This window comes from Hypanus sabinus, chromosome 7, assembly GCF_030144855.1.
Source record: "Hypanus sabinus isolate sHypSab1 chromosome 7, sHypSab1.hap1, whole genome shotgun sequence".
NCBI classification, from domain to species: Eukaryota; Metazoa; Chordata; class Chondrichthyes; order Myliobatiformes; family Dasyatidae; genus Hypanus; species Hypanus sabinus.
Genome location: NC_082712.1, coordinates 129,620,470 through 129,639,868, shown reverse-complemented (window position 1 = coordinate 129,639,868; position 19,399 = coordinate 129,620,470). Strand labels below are relative to the sequence as shown.

General features: G+C 40.1%; 1 protein-coding gene across 2 annotated transcripts in view; it reads left to right on the top strand.

Annotated features, from left to right (window-relative positions):
- LOC132397184 (sodium/hydrogen exchanger 10-like) overlaps positions 1 to 19,399 on the top strand; it is a 56,049-nt gene that overhangs the window by 24,987 nt on the left and 11,663 nt on the right. Inside the window, exons 3-4 of one of the 2 annotated variants that reach the window (XM_059975594.1) lie at positions 13,039 to 13,239; positions 18,980 to 19,117. In XM_059975594.1, coding sequence (XP_059831577.1) covers positions 13,039 to 13,239; positions 18,980 to 19,117 — 339 coding nt within the window. The remainder of the gene's footprint in view (positions 1 to 13,038; positions 13,240 to 18,979; positions 19,118 to 19,399) is intronic. The other variant, XM_059975595.1, reaches the window with a different exon arrangement.

Below are 19,399 nucleotides of genomic sequence, written 5' to 3'. Positions count from 1 at the left end.
ATATCTGCCAGAGATAACTTGTGTACCCTTCTTGCTTTCTTAATTTTTTTTTGAGTGTACTCCTATCTCCTTACAGCCTCTCCCAAACAACCTTCCTGTTCTTGAATGATGCCATTGAAATTAGTTTTGCAGTATTTGTCATATTTTGCTCCATTTGCAAGATATATTAACTGGCAGAAAGCTAAGAAATCAGATCTTAATCATGTTCTTTAATAAATTAAGATAGCTAACTTTCTACAGTTATGTTTTTTCGGTCTTCAGTAATGTGGCTATGTGATAAAGCACAGTTGGTGGCTACTTTATACAGATATTTTCTCTGTGCAGTCCAGGTGTGTGATGTTCCTTGCCAGGATTATGAAACTGGAAAAATTATCCCCCATCTTGAATCACAAAGGCAATTTTGAATTTAGCCTTGTGTATTCCTGTGTACCATTATTGTATTACCCTTGTTTCAGAAGTTCTTCATTGGTTGTATGGTATTTATTCAGATTTCAGATTCTAATTTGTTTATTCTCATGAACACCAGGTGCAATGAAATTCCTTGCTTACCTGAAGCTCAAAAGTAAATAGTATACAGATTACAGAGAAGGAGGTGTTTGATGTATTGAGGCAAATTAGCGTGAATAAATTCCTAGAGTCAGCCAGCACCCTGTGGGAGGCTAGTGCTGAAATTGGAGTGGCCCTAGTAGATGTACTTAAAATGTCCTTAGCGATGAGTGAGGTGCCAAAAGGATGGGGGAGTGGGGTGTGGAATAGCTAATGTTCTATTGTTTACGAAGGACTCTAAGAATAAGCCAAAAAGTTATAGGATGAGGAGATTGATACCAATAGTGGATAAGTTATTGAAGGGTATTCTAAAGGACCAGATGTATAAGTACATGGATAGACATGAACTGATTAGGGATAGTCAACATAGCTTTGTGCATGGTAAGTCATGTATAACCAATCTTTCTGAGTTTTTTGAGGAAGTCACCAGGAAAGTTGATGAAGCAAGGCAGAGGATGTTGTCTACATGGACTTTAAACCATAGAACCATAGAACACTACAGCACAGTACAGGCCCTTCAGCCCTCCATGTTGTGCCGACCCATATAATCCTTAAAAAAAAGTACTAAACCCACACTACCCTATAACCCTCCATTTTTCTTTCATCCATGTGCCTGTCCAAGAGGCTCTTAAATACCCCCAATGTTTTAGCCTCCACCATCATCCCTGGCAAGTCATTCCAGGCACTCACAACCCTCTGTGTAAAAAACTTACTCATGATGTCTTCCCTAAACTTCCCTCCTGTCTATATCCTCTTGTAACCTTCGACAACCTACAGCTCCATCCACAACTCCTCCAATCTTCGTGTCATCCGTAAACTTACCAACCCATCCATCCAGGTCATTTATAAAAATCACAAATAGCAGGAGTCCCAGAACAGATCCCTGTGGCACTCCACTGGTTACCGACCTCCAGGCAGAATACTTTCCTTCCACAACTACCCTCTGCTTTCTTTCTTTAAGCCAATTTTTTGTCCAAACAGCTGAGGTTCCACTTATCCCATGCCTCATGACTTTCTGGATGAGTCTCTCGTGAGGAACCTTGTCAGATGCCTTGCTAAAGTCCATGTAGACCACATCCACTGCCCTACCCTCATCAATTTCTTTTGTTACCTATTCAAAAAACTCAATCAAGCTCGTGAGGCACGATCTTCCCTTCACAAAGCCATGTTGACTATTGTTATGTACTCCGTAACTGGGTGTCTTACCAGCAAAGATAGAAGTATTCATTGGAGTCTGGTACTATTTTCAAAACAGTGTTCATTAGTAAAATATACAAATCAATATCAACAATGCAAATATACAGATAATACACGTTAGCAATACTAAACCTAAAAGTGTGGGTATAATAATAATCAATAATAAACAAGCTCTATCGTTGTCTAGGGGATAATGAATTATCATGGGAAAGTCTAAAGTTCAGTTCAGTTCATGTAGGCTGAGGTAGTTGTTGATTCTTTTGTTGTAACTGTTGGAGGGAGAGAGAGAGAGCGCGAGCAAACAGTGACAGCTACAGTCATTCAAACCTTCCTTTACTTTCTTGATCCGTCGATGTGTTGTTGTGGCCATTCAGGTATGACCCCTCTGTCCTTTAGCTAGACCGTTCTTCTATGGTGGACTCGTCACCTAGGCAAGGGTTGGCACACACCCAAGCCCCCACCGGCCTCGCTATAAATGCTGTGAGTTAAAATTGACCGATCCTCCGTTCGGTCTCTGATCCCCCACACTTTTCTTGTGGGTTCCAACACTTAAGCAGTGCTCACTAGTGTGTCTCTTGGTGCGTCTGAGGGGTGTCTCCCCAGACCTCACTTTTATCCCTACTCACAGGGTCTCAGGTGTCAATCAGGTTTGAATGGCTTAGCCCATCAAACCAGCCCTCTCCAAAAGACATAACAGTAAATCAATGGCTCCTCTCCTCTCCGCTCTCTTATCAGCAGCAGATGTTCCAACTTGTTTTCCTCTTATCTGTGTCTCTCTCATTCTCTCTCATGAGCAGCGTGGTAACAGTAACAGTTTGTGATTCTCCCAGGGGAGGGGGACATGGGCAACTCTGTACCCTTCTGCCCATCAGAGTTGTTCATCCTTCGTAACACTATCCATCAGTAGACTGTACTTCTCCAAATGCTCATAGATCCTATCCTTAAGAATCCTTTCCAGTAGATTGCATACTGCCGACGTAAGACTCACCGGTCTATAGTTCCCAGGTTTCTCATATTACCTTTTTTAAACAAGGGAACTACATTTGCCATTCTCCGGTCCTCCGGCACCTCCCCTATAGCCAAAGAGGATTCAAAGATCATAGCTAATGCTCCTGCGATCTCTTCTCTCAATTCCCACAACAACCTGAGGTGTATCATATCCGGCCCTGGGGATTTATAAATTTTAATGTTTTTAAGAAGATCCAACACTTCTTCTTCCTTAATCTCCATATTGTCCAGCACACAGGCCGGCTCTACTTGGACCTCATCCTGATCAAGATCCTTTTCACTTGTGAAAAGCAAAATATTCATTTAGGACCTCCTCAACCTCCTCCACCTCCAGGCACATGTTGCCCTCTTTATCCTTTAACGGTCCCATCTTCGTTCTCATCATCCTCTTGTTCTTCATATACACATAGAACGCCTTGGGGTTCTCTTTAATCCTACATGCCAAGGCCTTCTCATGCCCCCTTAGGGCTCTCACAAGTCCTTTCTTTAGCTCCTTCCTGGTTACCCTATATTTCTCATGAGCTCCTTCTGCTTCCTGCTTCTTATATCTAACATATGCTTCCTTTTTCCTCTTGATGAGTTGCCTCACGTGTTTCGTCAGCCACGGTTCCCTTTTCCTACCATTTTTTCCTTGCCTCAGTGGGACAAACCTATCCTGAACCCCTAAACTTCTCCCACATTACTTCTGTGCTTTCCCCTTTGAACATCTGTTTCCAATTTACTCTCGCTAGTTCCTGCCTCATCCCTTCAAAGTTAGCCCTTCCTCAGTTAAGCACTTTACCATTTCGTTTGATTTTATCCCTTTCCACAGCAATACTGAAGCTAAGGGAGGTGTGGTCACTCTCACCAAAATGCTCCCCCACCAAGAGGTCTGTCACCTGACCAGGTTCATTACCCAGAACTAGATCCAGTATAGCCCCTTCTCTCATCAGCCGGTCCACATACTGTGTCAGGAATCCTTCTTGAACACAACTGACAAATTCAGCCCATCTATCCCCCTTGCACTCAGGAGGTGCCAGTCAATATGAGGGAAGTTGAAATCACCCATAACTACTACCCTGTATTTCCTGCACCATTCTAAAATCTGCCTGCTTATCTGCTTCTCGGTGTCCCGAGGGCTATTTGGGGGCCTATAGACTACTTTAGTAAGGCTTTTGACAATGTCTCACATGGGAGTCGGTCAATATGGCTCAGTTGCTTGGCATTCAAGTTGAGATAGTAAATTGGTTTAGATATTGGCTTTGTGAGAGAAGCCAGAGAATGGTAGTGGATAGTTGCTTCTCTAACTGGAAGCCTGTGACAAATGGTGTGCCGTAGGGATTGGTGCTGGATCTGTTGTTGTTTGTCCTCTATATCCACAATCTGGATGATAATGTAGTTCATTGGATCAAATTTACAGATGACACCAAGATTGGGGGTGTAGTGGACAACGAGGAAGATCATCAAAGCTTGCAGCAGGAACTGGACCAACTGGATAAACGAGCTGGAAAAAGGCAAATGGGATTGAATGCTGTGTGAGGTGTTGCACCTTTGGAGGACAAATCAGAGTAGGCCTTACATGGAGAACGGAGGGTACTGAGGTTGTGGTAGAATAGAGGGATCTTGGAATACAGATCCAGAATTCCTTGGAAGTGGCATCACAGGAAGATAGGGTTGTAAAGAAATCCTTTGGTACACTGGCCTTCATAAGTCAATATATAGAGTACAGTAGTGGGATGTTAAGCTGAAGTTGTGTTAGTTGTCTGTTGTTTCCCACAGTGATGTTAAAACCTGTGCGAGATGAGTTTCATAGTGGAAAAAGTCATTGCATTGTGGCAGTTCCACACTCGCAGCGTCAAAAACTTGGGTCCAATGGTATGAAAAGTCATCAGGACTGGAGACTTCCTCGGCAGCAGTGGATAACCATGATGCCTTCTGTGCCTTGTCATGCCCTTCGTTCTCCATGAAGTGTTGCAGCACTGCCTTCTTGGCTGTTGAATCTTGTCGTTGATCTCATTCACCCAGTCCGCTAGAACTGGCATCACATGCTGGGGTAGACATATCCCCATGTCACTGCAGTTGGAGGTTCTTGGCTACCCTCACCTGGTTTAGCCCGCCTATCAAAGCGGTGTACCAGGGCGTGGTCACTGTCGCATGCAAACAGTTACTTGGAGCCACAGTTGAGAGCTGGGTGGCAGGTGGGGACCAAAGGTGGACGAGTTGCTCTTGGGTGGAGCATGGCAAGCCTGCTGCCAGTGGTGCTACCCCTCCCTGGACAGCCCATACACCCCAGAGAGGTGGCAACTACCCACTACCACTCTCTGGTTTCGCCCGAGAAGAAAATATCTATCCAATTTATACCTCATCTTGAAGTTGTATAAGTCAAGTCAAGTTGCTTTTTATTGTCATTTTGACCATAAACTGCTGGTACAGTACATAGCAAAAATAAAACAAGGTTCCTCCAGGACCATGGTGCTACATGAAACAACACAAAAACTACACTAGACTGTAGAACTACACAGGACTACATTAAGTACACAAAACAGTGCAGGGCAGCACAGAAACTAATTAATTAATTAATTAATAATAAACAAGACAACAGGCACAGTAGAGGACAAACTTCAATATAATAATAAATAATGTAGATGTCAGTCTAGACTCTGGGTATTGAGGCTTGGGGGAAGAAACTGTTGCATAGTCTGGTCGTGAGAACCGGAATGCTTCGGTACGTTTTGCCAGATGGTAGGAGGGAGAAGAATTTGTACGAGGGGTGTGTGGGATCCTTCACAATGTTGTTAGCTTTGCAGGTGCAGCGTATGGTGTAAATGTCTGTAATGGCAGGAAGAGAGACCCCGATGATCTCAGCTGACCTCACTATCTGCTGCAGAGTCTTGCGATCTGAGACGGTGCAATTCCCGAACCAGGCAGTGATGCAGCTGCTCAGGATGCTCTCGATACATCCTCTGTAGAATGTGGTGTGGATGGGGTGGGTGGGAGATTGACTTTCTTCAGCTTTCGCAGAAAGTAAAGATGCTACTGGGCTGTCTTGGCTATGGTGTTGAGGGACCAGGTGAGATTCTCTGCCAGGTGAACACCAAGAAATTTGGTGCTCTTAATGATCAATGTTCAGCAGAGAGTGGTCACTCCGTGCTCTCCTGAAGTCAACAACCATCTCTTCAGGAGAGCACGGAGTGACCACTCTCTGCTGAACATTGATCATTAAGATACAGGTTTAGATACAGGTTGTTGGCTCTGCACCAGTCTGTTAGCCGCTGCACCTCCTCTCTGTATGCTGATTCATCGTTCTTGCTGATGAGACTCACCACAGTTGTGTCATTGGTGAACTTGGTGGTGTGATTCGAGCTGTGTATTGCTGCACAGATGTGGGTCAGCAGAGTGAAAAGCAGTGAATTGAGCACACAGCCCTGGGGGGTCCCTGTGCTCAGTGTGATGGTGTTGGAGATGCTGCTCCCGATCTGGATTGACTGAGGTCTCCCAGTCAGGAAGTCTAGGATCCAGTTGCAGACATTGGTGAGGCATATTTTGGAGTATTGTGCCCAGTTTTGCTCATCTACCTACAGGAAAGATATCAATAAGATTGAAAGAGTGCAGAGAAAATATACAGGGATGTTGCCAGGACTTTAGGACCTCAGTGATAGGGAAAGGTTGAACAGGTTATGACATTATTCCCTCGAGTTTATGAGATTGAGAGGTGATTTGATAGAAGTATACAAAATTATGAAGGGCCAAATGCAAGCCCTTAAGCAGGCACTGAGGTTGGGTAAGACTAGAGCTAGAGGGCATGGGTTAGGAATGAAATGCTTAAGGAGAACATGAGGAGGAACTTCTTCACTCAGAAGGTGGTGAGGGTGTGGAATGAGTAGCCAGCAGAAGTGGTAGCTGAAGGTTTGATTCCTACATTTAAGAGAAATTTGGAGAGGAACTTGAATGGAAAGGGTATAGTCTGGGTGCAGGTCAATGGGACTAGGCAGATTAATAGTTTAGCAGTGGCTAGATGGGCCAAAGGGCATGTATCTGTTCTGTACTGTTCTATGTCTACTGTTTTTTGGAATGGTGAGTGATTGAAAAGATTTTGATATTCACAGAGTGCTAGGAGTATCCTTGAACACAAATCACCAACAAATAACATGCAGATGCCATAGTTCAGAATTGTGGGGAGGCTCAATCTTTGTATGTGAAAGTAAGATGGGTAGATCTCTGGATACGTATTACAGGGCTCATGGGACATGGTTTTGTGATAGAAGTTTAGCCATGATCTTAGTGAAAGGCTCAATAGTCCAAATGCCCTACTCCTGCTACTTCTTATATTCTTATGTAACAAACTGCAAATTGGAAGACATAGCATAAATCAGTTGCACCAAACAGGAATGGTTCCAAAGTTAGAGTGTTGATTGCAACTTGAAATCAACTGTCAGAGCAGTTCTGTTCAGCGATACAAAGAAGATCACTGATCTCGTGACAAACCTTAACTTTGGAAAGGCTAGACAAGAAGTGTCCCTTCAGATCCTGGAAGATAAAGTCTACAGTTGCTAGCCTATATGTGCATCACTGGACAGAGTTGTGTATATGTTAAGAGTCTCGTAGAATCACAAAAACAGACCCTTTGAACTAATTCATCTATAGTGGCCAAGGTACTTGCTTGAACAATTCCCATTCACCTATGTTTAACCTAAGTACCTCTAAACATTTCTCATTCATGTGCCTGAAATGTCTTTTAAATGCTGTAATTGTACTTGCCTCTACCACTTATTCTGGCAGCTCGTTCTATCTACCCACGACCCTCTGTGCGGAAAAACCCGTCCTCAGCCTTTACTCCAGGGAAATCAGTTTAGTCTTGGGAAAACTAGTGTGAGAGCATTAAGCAAGAACCCATTGAAAATGGTTTCTATTGAGGTTTTGTTCAAATTTGAATCTAACTTAACATATGATTCAGTGATCAGTGTGAGCAGTTTCTATAAGGAGTGATTTCAAGACTATATTGTATTCCATGTCCCTTAAAATTCTGTCGGCTTCCCTGATGATCTGTACTGATATGTTCCCCTTATCGTTTTTCTTTCCTCATTTATTGTGCTCTCTCTCTCTTTTTATTGGATGGCTGGACAGGACTTTTGACATTTTGCCATTGATTTCACCATTTAATTGCATTCTGTCAAATAATGGAAGCCTGGTGCCATCTACAGCATAGATAAATATTTCAATGATAAAATTAGAAAAGGTTGGAAATGCTTAGTAGATCAAACAACATTTGTTAGAAAGAATCTGAGTTAATAGTTTGGTTTGATGAAGTAAGAAAATTTCAAAATATGTACTTTAAATTGTCGAGATAGGCAAGGTGGAAAGAACTAATAGTTCTGTGGACATTTAGGGTAGGCAATGAGGTCTTATGAATTTCCAGCTGATGGATCTGCAGGAAATGTAAATAGGAAAGGGAGAATATGCTGGAAATCTTAAACAGGTATTGAAAATCTGAAATAGAAGAAAAGAGTAGGAATATTCAGCAGGTTGAACAATGTCTGGGAAGAACAGTGAATAATGGCACAGTTCTGAAACAACTTGGAATGCCATATTACTGCTATATAGGACAGTGGTTTTGCAGTTTTCATTGCCATACTATAGGAAGATAGACTGGAATTGTTTTTCCTGCAGCAAAGTTGATGACCTTGTATATATAAGATCACATAGAAACATAGAAAATAGGTGCAGGAGTAGGCCATTCAGCCCTTCGAGCCTGCATCACGAGGGGCATAGATAAGGTGGATAGTCAAAATCAGTTTCCCATGATAGGGGAGTCTAAAACCAGAGGGAAGAGGTTTAAGATGAATAATTTAAATTGGACTTGAGAGGGAAGTTTTTTTACACAGAAGGTGTTGGATATATGGAATGAGCTGCCAGAGGATGATGCAGAGGCAGGTATAATTACACTGTTTAGAATACATTTGAATAGGCTTATGCCTATTTCTTTCCATGAATCCACTAGGTAAAGGCTTAATATCAATCATCTGAGATACCTATTTCTTTCCATGAATCCACTAGGTAAAGGCTTAATATCAATCATCCGAGATAAACTAGCGGCCTTACGACGGGCCCCCATGGATAAAATCAAAATGGCCTGGGAGCAGGATTTAAATATCTCCTTATCTGAGGAGAGCTGGGATTCAGTTCTCAAATCGGTTAACTCAACCTCTCTTTGTGCTCGCCACTGCCTTTTACAGTTTAAGATTGTTCATAGAGCTCATATGTCTAAATCTAAACTATCTCAATTCTACCCTAGCGTTAGTCCGCTCTGTGATAAATGCAAGAGAGGCGTGGCCTCTCTCATCCATATGTACTGGTTCTGTCCTAGCTTGGAGAAATTCTGGAAAGATGTCTTCACTACGTTATTGTGTATTCTGAATCAGCACCTAGAACCAAACCCCTTAATTGCTCTGTTCGGTTTTTGGGGCAAGACGGATTTATGTCTGGGTCCGACCAAATGCCGAATATTATCCTTTGCCTCTCTCCTGGCTAGACGCTTGATCCTTCTCAGATGGAGAGATGCTGCCCCGCCCACTCATGCTCAATGGCTTAACGACATCATGGCCTGTTTGGACCTCGAAAAAATTCATTATTCAGTTCTCAATTCAGATCTAAAGTTCCATAAGGTCTGGGGACCTTTTATTGAGTACTTTCATAACCTTCCTCTTGACTAGGGTTTTTTTTTCTCTTCGGTCCCTTGCTTTCAGCTCCTTTTTTTTCTGGTAGAAGGCATTATTATCCTCTGTTGCTGAGTGTATTCACAGTCTGGGAGCTTGGCTGTCCTGACTTATACTCTCTATATTGTGTTGTGGTTGGTCTGGAGTTGCTGTTGTTTTTTCTTGTGTTGTGGGGCTTGGGGAGGACACTAAGCTTACTTGTCTTTAATTTAGGTGCTTTTTTTTGCTAAATTCTCTTCCTTTGTAACATATTGTTATTGTATGCTTAATTTTGCACTGTTTTAATGTTCCTCATTGGGATTTGGGGTTTTTAATTTGTAAAATGTTTTGAAAAACTAATAAAAAAATTTTTTAAAAAAAGAATAGGCTTATGGATAGACAAGGTTTAGAGGGATATGGGCCAATTGCAGGCAAATAGGACTAGCTGAGGAAGGCACATATGTAAACTTGGACGAGTTGGGATGAAGCATCTGTTTTTTCATTGTATAACTGACTAAATCAAGAGGTGAAACTTTAGAGGGATATAATCTCCTTAGTGATAATGAGCTGGTTAGTATCAAGTAACTGTAAGATATCAAAGTGGTAAGGAGCATCGGATGCTGGAAATCCAAGCAACATACACAAAATACTGGAGGAACTCCGCAGGCCAGGCAGCATCAATGGAAAAGAGTATAGTTGACCTCTTGGGCCAAGACCCTTCATCAGAACTCAGTTTGAAATGCAGTTTTATTAACTATATTAATTAACAACAATAAATTGAAAGATTAGATGGGGTAAATAATGACAAATCTTTTCTTGAGGGACATACACTAACAAGGGCATAATTTTAAAATTATAGCTAAACGTCTCAAGAGAAAAATCAAAAAAATAATTTTTCACCTCAAGCAGAACAAATCCAATCTAGCTAATTATCTGGTATTGATCTATCTTTTTTCAGTCATCAGTGGGTTGATGAGGGATGCTGTAATCGTGCTACCCTTGCTCTCCTCCAGTTCAATCATTCAGTTCTGATGAAAAATCTTCAACCTGAAGCACTAATTTGTTTCTCTTTCCATGGATATTATTGGACTGGCTGAGCTCTTCCATCACTTCTCTTCGTGCGCACCTACAAATTGTTGACAAGACATGAGTTTCAAAAGGTCCAGTGAATTCTAGTTCACAACAGTTGACTAAATGTGGCATCAAAGGGTGCTGCTAAAATTGAAGAACAAAATGAAAATATATGCTCCTGTACCTAATAAAGTGGCCACTGAGTGTGTGTTTATGGTAATACTCTACTGTACAGCCCATCCATTTCAAGTTTTGATGTGTTGTGCATTCGGAGGTGCTCTTCAGCACACCACTGTTGGAACACGTGATCATTTGAGTTACTGTACTACTTCCTGTCCGCTTCAGCCAGTCCGACCATTCTCCTCTGACCTCTCATTAACAATGCTTTTTTTGCCTGCTGAACTGCCATTCACTGGATTTTTTTTGTTTTTCACACCAATCGCTGTAAATTCTAGGGGCTGTGTATAGAAAATCTCAGGAGATCAGCAGTTTCTGAGATACTCAAGCCACCCTGTCTGGTACCAACAATCATTCCACAGTCAAAGTCAGCTCTCTTACCCATTCTGATGTCTGGTCTAATCAATTGAACTGCTTGGCTATATCTACATGCTTTGATGCATTGAGTTGCTGCCACATGATTGGCTGATTAGATATTTGCATTAACGAGCAGGTATACAGGTGTACCTAAAATAAAAGTGGTTACTGAGTCTATCTTTGATTGATTCAAGTTAAATCCTTTACTCACAATGAGACAGTCATGGTAGTTAGATATTAATTATTTCATAACAAGACATTATTATTGAGGAATTTCTTAAAGACTGAATCCTAGACCTGACTATTTTTAACTGCTATACCAATTGCTTCCTCTTTGTGGTAAGATCAGAATTAGGGATTTTTAGGGATGTGCCCAATAAGTTCAATTTTGTTTACAACTCCTCAAAGAGTTGTAGCAGTTGACACCAGCATCAAGACCTACATAATGTTCTGCCATAGACTGAGAACTGGTATGTAATGCTTGAGTCTTGCAGATGCTGGCAAAGACCACATACAACAAGGAGTATACCAATTTATTCCTGACAAAATATTCTGCATCTTGCCTCTCAACAATCTGGGGTAGGGGGTTACTTTCAATCAGAAACTCAAGTGAACTAAAGCTAGTGATTACCAAGTATGAGAAGCTTGAATGATCATGTTTGACGTAGAAAAAAAGGAAGAGACAAATAGAGAAGGCAATCAGGATACTGGGAGATAGAGGAGAGAAAAATCAGAATAGAAATATGATAATGGCAGTGCCTATGCAATGTAATTTTAACATGGAGAAGCAAGTGAATTTGGAATCAGGTGGAATTAAAATCTAAATAGCTTTTCAAATTATCTGGCATACCAAGTTTTTCAGTTTGCTCCACTGGTTTAAGTTGAATGCATGCAAACCCTATAAGAGAACTGAGCTGTCCACTAATATATATTGATTATTCAGTTATACAGTCTTTTGACTTTAACAGTGGATTCACGGACTGCACATATTCCTGTCAGAAAAGGCAGGTGAGTCATGTCAAGCATTACATTTAAGTGACATTTAGATAGAGAACAGTAGACAAGGTCTTCGCTGTATTAGCCATGTGCAAAAAAATGGCGAGGAAATGGCAGAAATGGCATCAACACAGATGGACAACTTCCATGTATTGCATCAAAACTGAATCTATAGGCAGGGATTAAGTTTCCTTAACTGTGTCCCTGAAGGCTTAAGTCCTCATGCCATGTAATGGGAGACATCTGCGTCTTCATGAAAAAAGGCTGAGGGAGAAGAAAAAACAAAGAAAGGAAAGCTGGTAATAACATTGCAACTGAGTTAGCAGCCCAGATGTTGGAATAAACTACTAATGCAAGGTTCATTTAAATTTTATTTGCAGAACCAAATTATAATCATATGCAGACACTAGGATCTGGTGCAATTTGTTGCTTATAATCTCTTGCAATATCCACACATATTTAGCTGTCTCTGTTACCACAGACACAATGAAAAAAAAACCTCTGATAGTTAATTGTGAGGCAAATGGTTGCTCATCTCCAGTAATGTCACTATCATTGGTTTTTTGTCCAATTTTTAAATAAAAAATAGTCTAAAATGTTGAATCAGTTTTGTCACCATAAATGCTACCAATATCTATTTTTTATTTCAGACTACTTCGTGCAAGTGAAATGCTTATGGGATTTTAAACACTGTTATTAGGTTCAAAATAGTTCATCAATTTTTGTTGAGATTATTGTACTGACTTCACTTGTTCTGACCACCTTAAAGTTTTTTTCACTAAGATGAAGAATGTAGTGATATGGCTAACTTATATTTTTCCCCGGAGCTTATGGTATTATCATGCTTCTATTAATACAGAGGTAGAGGACATAAGTGAGACTGGAGTTTGCTACAAATAACCCTGAACCAACCATCTTAACATCCAAGTATCTTGGACCTTCGATTAATACTCAGTTTACATTTGTCACTTTGTGGAAAGATTGCTAATTAAACTGTTTGCCCCATGTTTAATAGCTTCATGGTGTCAAACCCTCACTTGGAACCAGCAGTAAGGGCCTAGATACAGACGATGATGAAGATGAAGATGATTATCTGACAGACAAAGCCAAGCCCACCTTCACAGATTACAGAAGCAGTGGAGCCATAATTGGAGAGCTGAACTGCCTAACTCAGCAAAGGATGGAAGTGACCGTTACTTGTGAAACTGTAGCACAGGTATGGAACAAATCTTTCACTGGTATTACTAATTATTATTTAAACCACAATATTTTAAATATAAATTAATACATGGGACTTATTGGAGGGAAGATAGACATAAATCATTATCAACATGAGAAAGTCTACAGATGCTGGAAATTCAACACACACACAAAATGATAGAAGAACTCAGCAGTTCAGGCAGCATCTATGGAAATGAATGAACAGTTGATGTTTCAGGGGAGACTTCTTCAGGACTGGAATGAAAGGGGGTAGATGACAGAATAAAAAGGTGGGGGTAGGGAAAGGAGGCTAGCTAGAAGGTGTTGGGTGAAATCACGTGGGTGGGAAAGGTAAAGGGCTGGAGAAAAAAGAATCTGATGAGAAAGGAGAGTGGACCATAGGAGAAAGAGAAGGAGGAGGGGACCCAGGGGAAAGTGATAGGCTGGCGAGGAGGTAAAAGGCCAGAATGGAGAATAGAAGGGGGGGAGGAAGACAGAATTTTTTTTACTAGAAGTGGAAATTGATGGTCATGCCATCACAGATGGAAAATGAGGTGCTGCTCCTCTACCTTGAGGGTAGCCTTATTGTGGCACAAGAGGAGGCCATGGTCTGTCATGTCAGAATGGAAATGGGAATCAGAATTAAAATGTTTGGCCAGCAGGAAGTTCTGCTTTTGGCAGATGGAGTGGATGTGCTCGACAAAACGGTCCCCCAATTTATGATGGGTCTCATCGATGCAAAGGAGGGTGCATTGAGGGCACCAAACACAATAGACAACTTAAGGAGATTCACAGGTGAAGTGTTGCCTCACCTAGAAGAACTGTTTGGGGCCAGGAATGGAAGTGAAGGAAGAATTGAATAGATAGGTGTAACACTTGGGCCACTTGCAGGGATAAGTGGTGGGAGGGAGTTTAGTGTGGAGGGATGAATGGACAAGGGAATTACGGAGGGAGCGATCCCTGTGGAAAGTGTATAATCATCAATTGGATGCTGGTATTTGTACATTTTTTCTGCTGCTCCTTTGAGCAAAGGAATTGAGGTGTTAACATAAAATAAAGTTTACGATGAATGTGAAACTTACCATAAATATTCTACAGGGTCATGAAATATAGTAATCAAATTAGAGCCTGGTATTGTAAAAAGGGTCAGTGCAGACTTTCCTCCATTCTTTAATTACACTTTTAAAAGCAGCAAAGTTTAGTTTTTTCTTGGCAAATTACATATTTGGTTATAAGGAATACCAAATCTTAAGATTTACTTTGAACAATGTTAATTATGTTCTAGCCTTAATATACTGTAGCTACAAAATTGTGTACTTAATCAGTGTGGAAATAGGAAACATTGTTCCATATCACTAATATTAGGAAACTGTTCCTATAAATTCTGGGGTGGCGTGGTGAACCTTTTTGAGGGCATGTCACCAAATTGATAATAGTCTTCTAAAAAATTCTCTTGCATTGTCATGGAAATTTTGGGTAGAGATTATCATTGATTGTTGAATTAGTAATAATAATTGTGAACTATTTTTAAGGAAAAGGGTTGAGTCCTGTTGCTTATTTATGTATATTCTTTATTTTACAGTGAATAAAGGTATAACAGAGATAGATTGAAATATATGAATAACTTTAGAAAACCTGTTTAATATTATTAATAAAATTTTACAAAGACAATTGGAAAATAACATTTTAAGATTATTGTTATTTAATCTGTTTACTATCTAAATACTTAAGTATACACTAGGTCTTGATTATTTCAAAATGTATCTTCCATCATCATGTATTGCAAAAAAAAATTCATAGCTTCATGTGGCATTAGGATAATCATCTGTCTTCTTATCATAGTGGATTTCAAAGAATTGAAGAGTGGCTCTGCATGCAATGTGCTAACAAACCTTTTGCATTTGCATTTTTGGGGATGTATGCCACCCCTGACTTATGGAGCTGATAATATAATTTGCTTTTGACGTGGAGTCCACAACCATGAAGCCAGTCACAGCCGATTCAGGAGCCTGTTAGTTGCATACCATAGCCTCAGTTCAGCGCAGAGACAAGTGAACCTCTTGACCAGCGAGCTGAACCCCAGCCTTAAAACCCTGATCTTTTCAATCTGGCCCAGCACTTAAATTGGACAAACAGCAGGTCATTCTTTGCTCTCAGATCCAGGCTGTACCACTTTGATATGCTCTTGGGCCTGGGTCCCGCCACCTTGATTTGGCCCATACATGACTTTTCCAATCTGGCCCAGCACTTAAATCAGTCAACTGTTGGCTTGTTCCTCGGTCTCAAGCCTGGGTCCTGGTGCCTTGGTTTTGCTGCTTTGAAGTCCGGTCCAGCAATAGCTATACATTGGCTCTTTCCCCACGCTCGATATGGCCCATACATACCATAGCACAAATGTCCTGCACCATCGAGACTTAAGTTCATACCACATAAATGCTAGGTCATACATCTGGTTCAGAAGCTCAATTCCAAAAGGAAAGTTACGCACTATTGGTTGTAGTGATTGTTTACCAGAAAAAGTGTCATTAATAAAGTAATCAGTAGTTCTGTTTGGTGCCAGCAAGTTGTCACTGTGCTTCAAAGGTGTTAGCTTAAACCAGAGATCAAATCAGAGAGCATAGTTAAACACAATTGCACTAACTACCTACACCCTATCTTTGGAATTTTCTTAAGATCTCTGACTAGTGGGCTTGTGGTTAGGTTTTAGTAACAATGTTTGTTGAATATTCCAAGTGTGAGAAAAAATTCTAGAGAGAAAATTAAGACATTTTCTGTAATTTGTTCATGTCCTTGAGAAGATGACAGCGAGCCTCTATGAATCTTATGGTTTGTTTTGTAGGGGTATTTAACACTGCTGTGAAGAGAGTTCCGAAATATTGAACCATCAAAAAAAGGAAATGTATTCCCATTCCTATGGTTGAATGTGTCTTGGAAGATGGTGTTATTCCCATGCACCTAATCCTCTTTATCCATATAGGAAATAGAAATCATAGTTTAAGAGGCATTATCAAGATCTAGGCAAGTTACTAGAATATACAGTTTATTAATGATGCCACATATTGCAGCCACAGTAGATTTTTAATGGAGAAGGTGCATACTCAAGGTGGAAATTTAATAGAGTGCAGATCGAAACAGGATGATTTGTCCTGAGTGACATCAGACTTATTCACTGTTGTTAGATCAGCACATTACAAATACTTCCTTGTGCTAGGGCGTCTTGAATACTTACTAGTCACACATTCTCATTTCTTTTGTAAACATTTTGTAACAAAGCTGTAATGATGTCTAGAGTTAAACAATCATTATGAAAGCCAAACTGAGAATTGAGGAATAGATTATTGCTTAACATGTATTGCTTGAGAATACCATGGCAGCACTGTGGAGTATCTCATTGCCTTGTACAATGTGCTACACTACTGGCTAACATGATTTGCAGTTTTGTTGGAATAGTATCTGCTTCTGATGTGCATCTACTCCTTCATTTCTTATGCTCTTCTACACTGCTCAATGGTCCAAGGTTGGTTGCCTAATGATCTGCTGGTGCACATGGATATTTAGTTTTGATCTATACTGAACCTAAAGCAAGTGTGATTGTAAGGTCACAAGCATGTGAGAGTAAGACCTTATTATCATTCTGATCTATTTAGATGGCCTTAGATTTAGTATTCACACAAACATTGAACATACCTGTCAAGAAATTGTAGTTTGCACTTTGTGTAAAAAACTAATTATGTGCTTTGTGCTAATACCAAATAGGGAATCCTTGCCCTCCACCCTAAGATTACAAAACTGGAAAATGTTATCTTCAAAAATCATTAGGATGGTTTTCATCCTGATTTTACTGTTAGAATGTGACCTATGCAGTTATTCTGAAGTGAGTAAGGAATCTTCTGCTTGGTAACGATAACCATAAAAAGCTTCTAAGGAAGTCATGAACAACATGGGAGGGGAGTAGACAAGTGTCTTCATTGTGTGTGTGTCCCCACACTCATTTTGAGTCGTTATAAATGATGCTCTTTTACTATGAGGTGTGAGTGCATCATTCAGGCAGATATCATGATATTGTGCCATGGGTAAATTTGAAAGTAACAAGCACTGTGAGCTCCAGTAATTATGAAATAAATACGTGCAGCATTAAAAATCCATGAGTGACATACAGGCAATGACAAAATGGTTGGTAGTCTCCAAAACTTATGTCTCCTAAGTTGTTACGAACCCCGTAACTGGGTCACTTACCAGCAAAGATAGAGAGGTCCATTGAAGTCTGATGGTACTATTTTTAACCGTCTTTATTAGTAAAAGTACACAAAAATAATATCAATGCAAACATACAGATAACATACATCATCAATACTAAATCTAAAAGTGCGAGTATAATAATAATAAGAAATAAGCTCTATTGTTGTCTAGGGGATAATGTATTGTTCGATGGAAATATAAAAGTCACTCAATTCATTCAGGCTGCAGCCTTTGGTTGGAGTCAAGAGAGAGATTTTAGAAACTTGCCAGCTTTTCCTTTTTATGATGTCAATCCTTCGAGAGTTCCGTTGGTGTAGCCGGTCCTTTAGCTAAGCCGTTCTTCCGTGGTAAGGCCCCAATCCCAGGCAACAAGAAAGGACGCACGCAAGCCCTCCACCGGCTGTCGCTATTAAACGCTGTCACGGGATTTCGAGCATTTCTCCTGGTGCGTCTGAAGGGATTGTTCCCCAGACCCTCTTTTATCCTCACTCATGGGGTCTCAGATGTCAATCAGGTTGGGATGATGCAATCCCTCAATCAGCACACTCTGGTCATTCCCTGAGGGCTTCAATGAATAGTACAGTACTCAATACACAATTTCATCTCCAAGAGACAATAGCCGTTATCAAGGGTTCCGCCTTGCGGAGGCCAGGACACATTCCAAGCCTGTGTGTTCTGGATGTCTCTCTCTCATTTCCTGGGTCCCAGACCCGAATTAATAGCGATCTTGCGATTCTCAAAAAGGAGGGGGCTACTTTGTACCCTTCGGCCCCTCAGAGTTGTGGCACATTCGTAACGTAAGTGTAGACTTTGTACCTTTTTAAACCAGGAACATTATAAATTTCAGATAACATGTGACTGAAGGTGGAAAATATCAAATGTACTAAAATGACTAGTGCCTGGAGATGCTCCACCTAAATTTCTGATGGGTTGTACTTCTCTGGAAATTGGCATGACTGCTTTATAACATGTATAGGGTGGCTCTTATGTGTGATTTACACAGATAAAGCAAAAATCACGGGCACTACATTTCAATTTCGGGGCTTACTATCTACCTTAAATGATTGTTACTCTTTCAACATATCTAAGAAAATGAAATAAAATTTAATAGAACACATTAATCTAGCAAACAACTCTGAAAATTATAATTACAATCCTTTCTTTTCAGTATTGAGTAAATATACACATTTTATACAAAAATTAAACACATATCGAAAAGCAAAAAAGGCATTTTTATCATTTGCTACACCTAATGATCATCATAAATTTAAATTTTCGTAGTCTTATTAGACATGCTTTCAAATAGAGTAAAATAAATAGGTAGAAGCAAACTTCTTATAGATTACTATATATAAAATTGTAATCTATTGACTGAAATGAATCTTTGACATTCTCACTTTGATTTAACTTTCCACAAGAAATTAAAGTTAATGTAAAATATCTGTAGATTTAGTTTTTAGTAAATTTTATTCATGCCAACATTTTTTATACATTTTGCTACTCTTATTTCTTTTCAGACTTGTTATATCTCCATTGATGACCTCTTTGAGGCTTTTGATGTCTTCTCTGAATTTCCTTCTCTTGAATATAAAATCTGGTTGGCATTGGGTATTCGTATTGCTGTAGGTATTATGATGGAGGATATTACATATCAGGTAACTATGACTTTTGTCCTTAAAATCATAGAGAAAGTTCACCTAACAGGCAACTATTGATATGCTCCTTGAGAAAATGAAGGTAAATTCATCCAAGCCTGCACTCTAAACAGAGAACTGCCTTCATGCAGAACAGTGTTAGAAGCAACAACACTGGTGTCAATTCTTAAACCTGTTGAAGAAATAGTCAAATAAAACTATTTGGACAAAGAATAAAAAGTAATGGGGAAAGTAATGAATTAGTAAGTACAAAATGTTGGAGTGAAATGAGATAGACTTCAT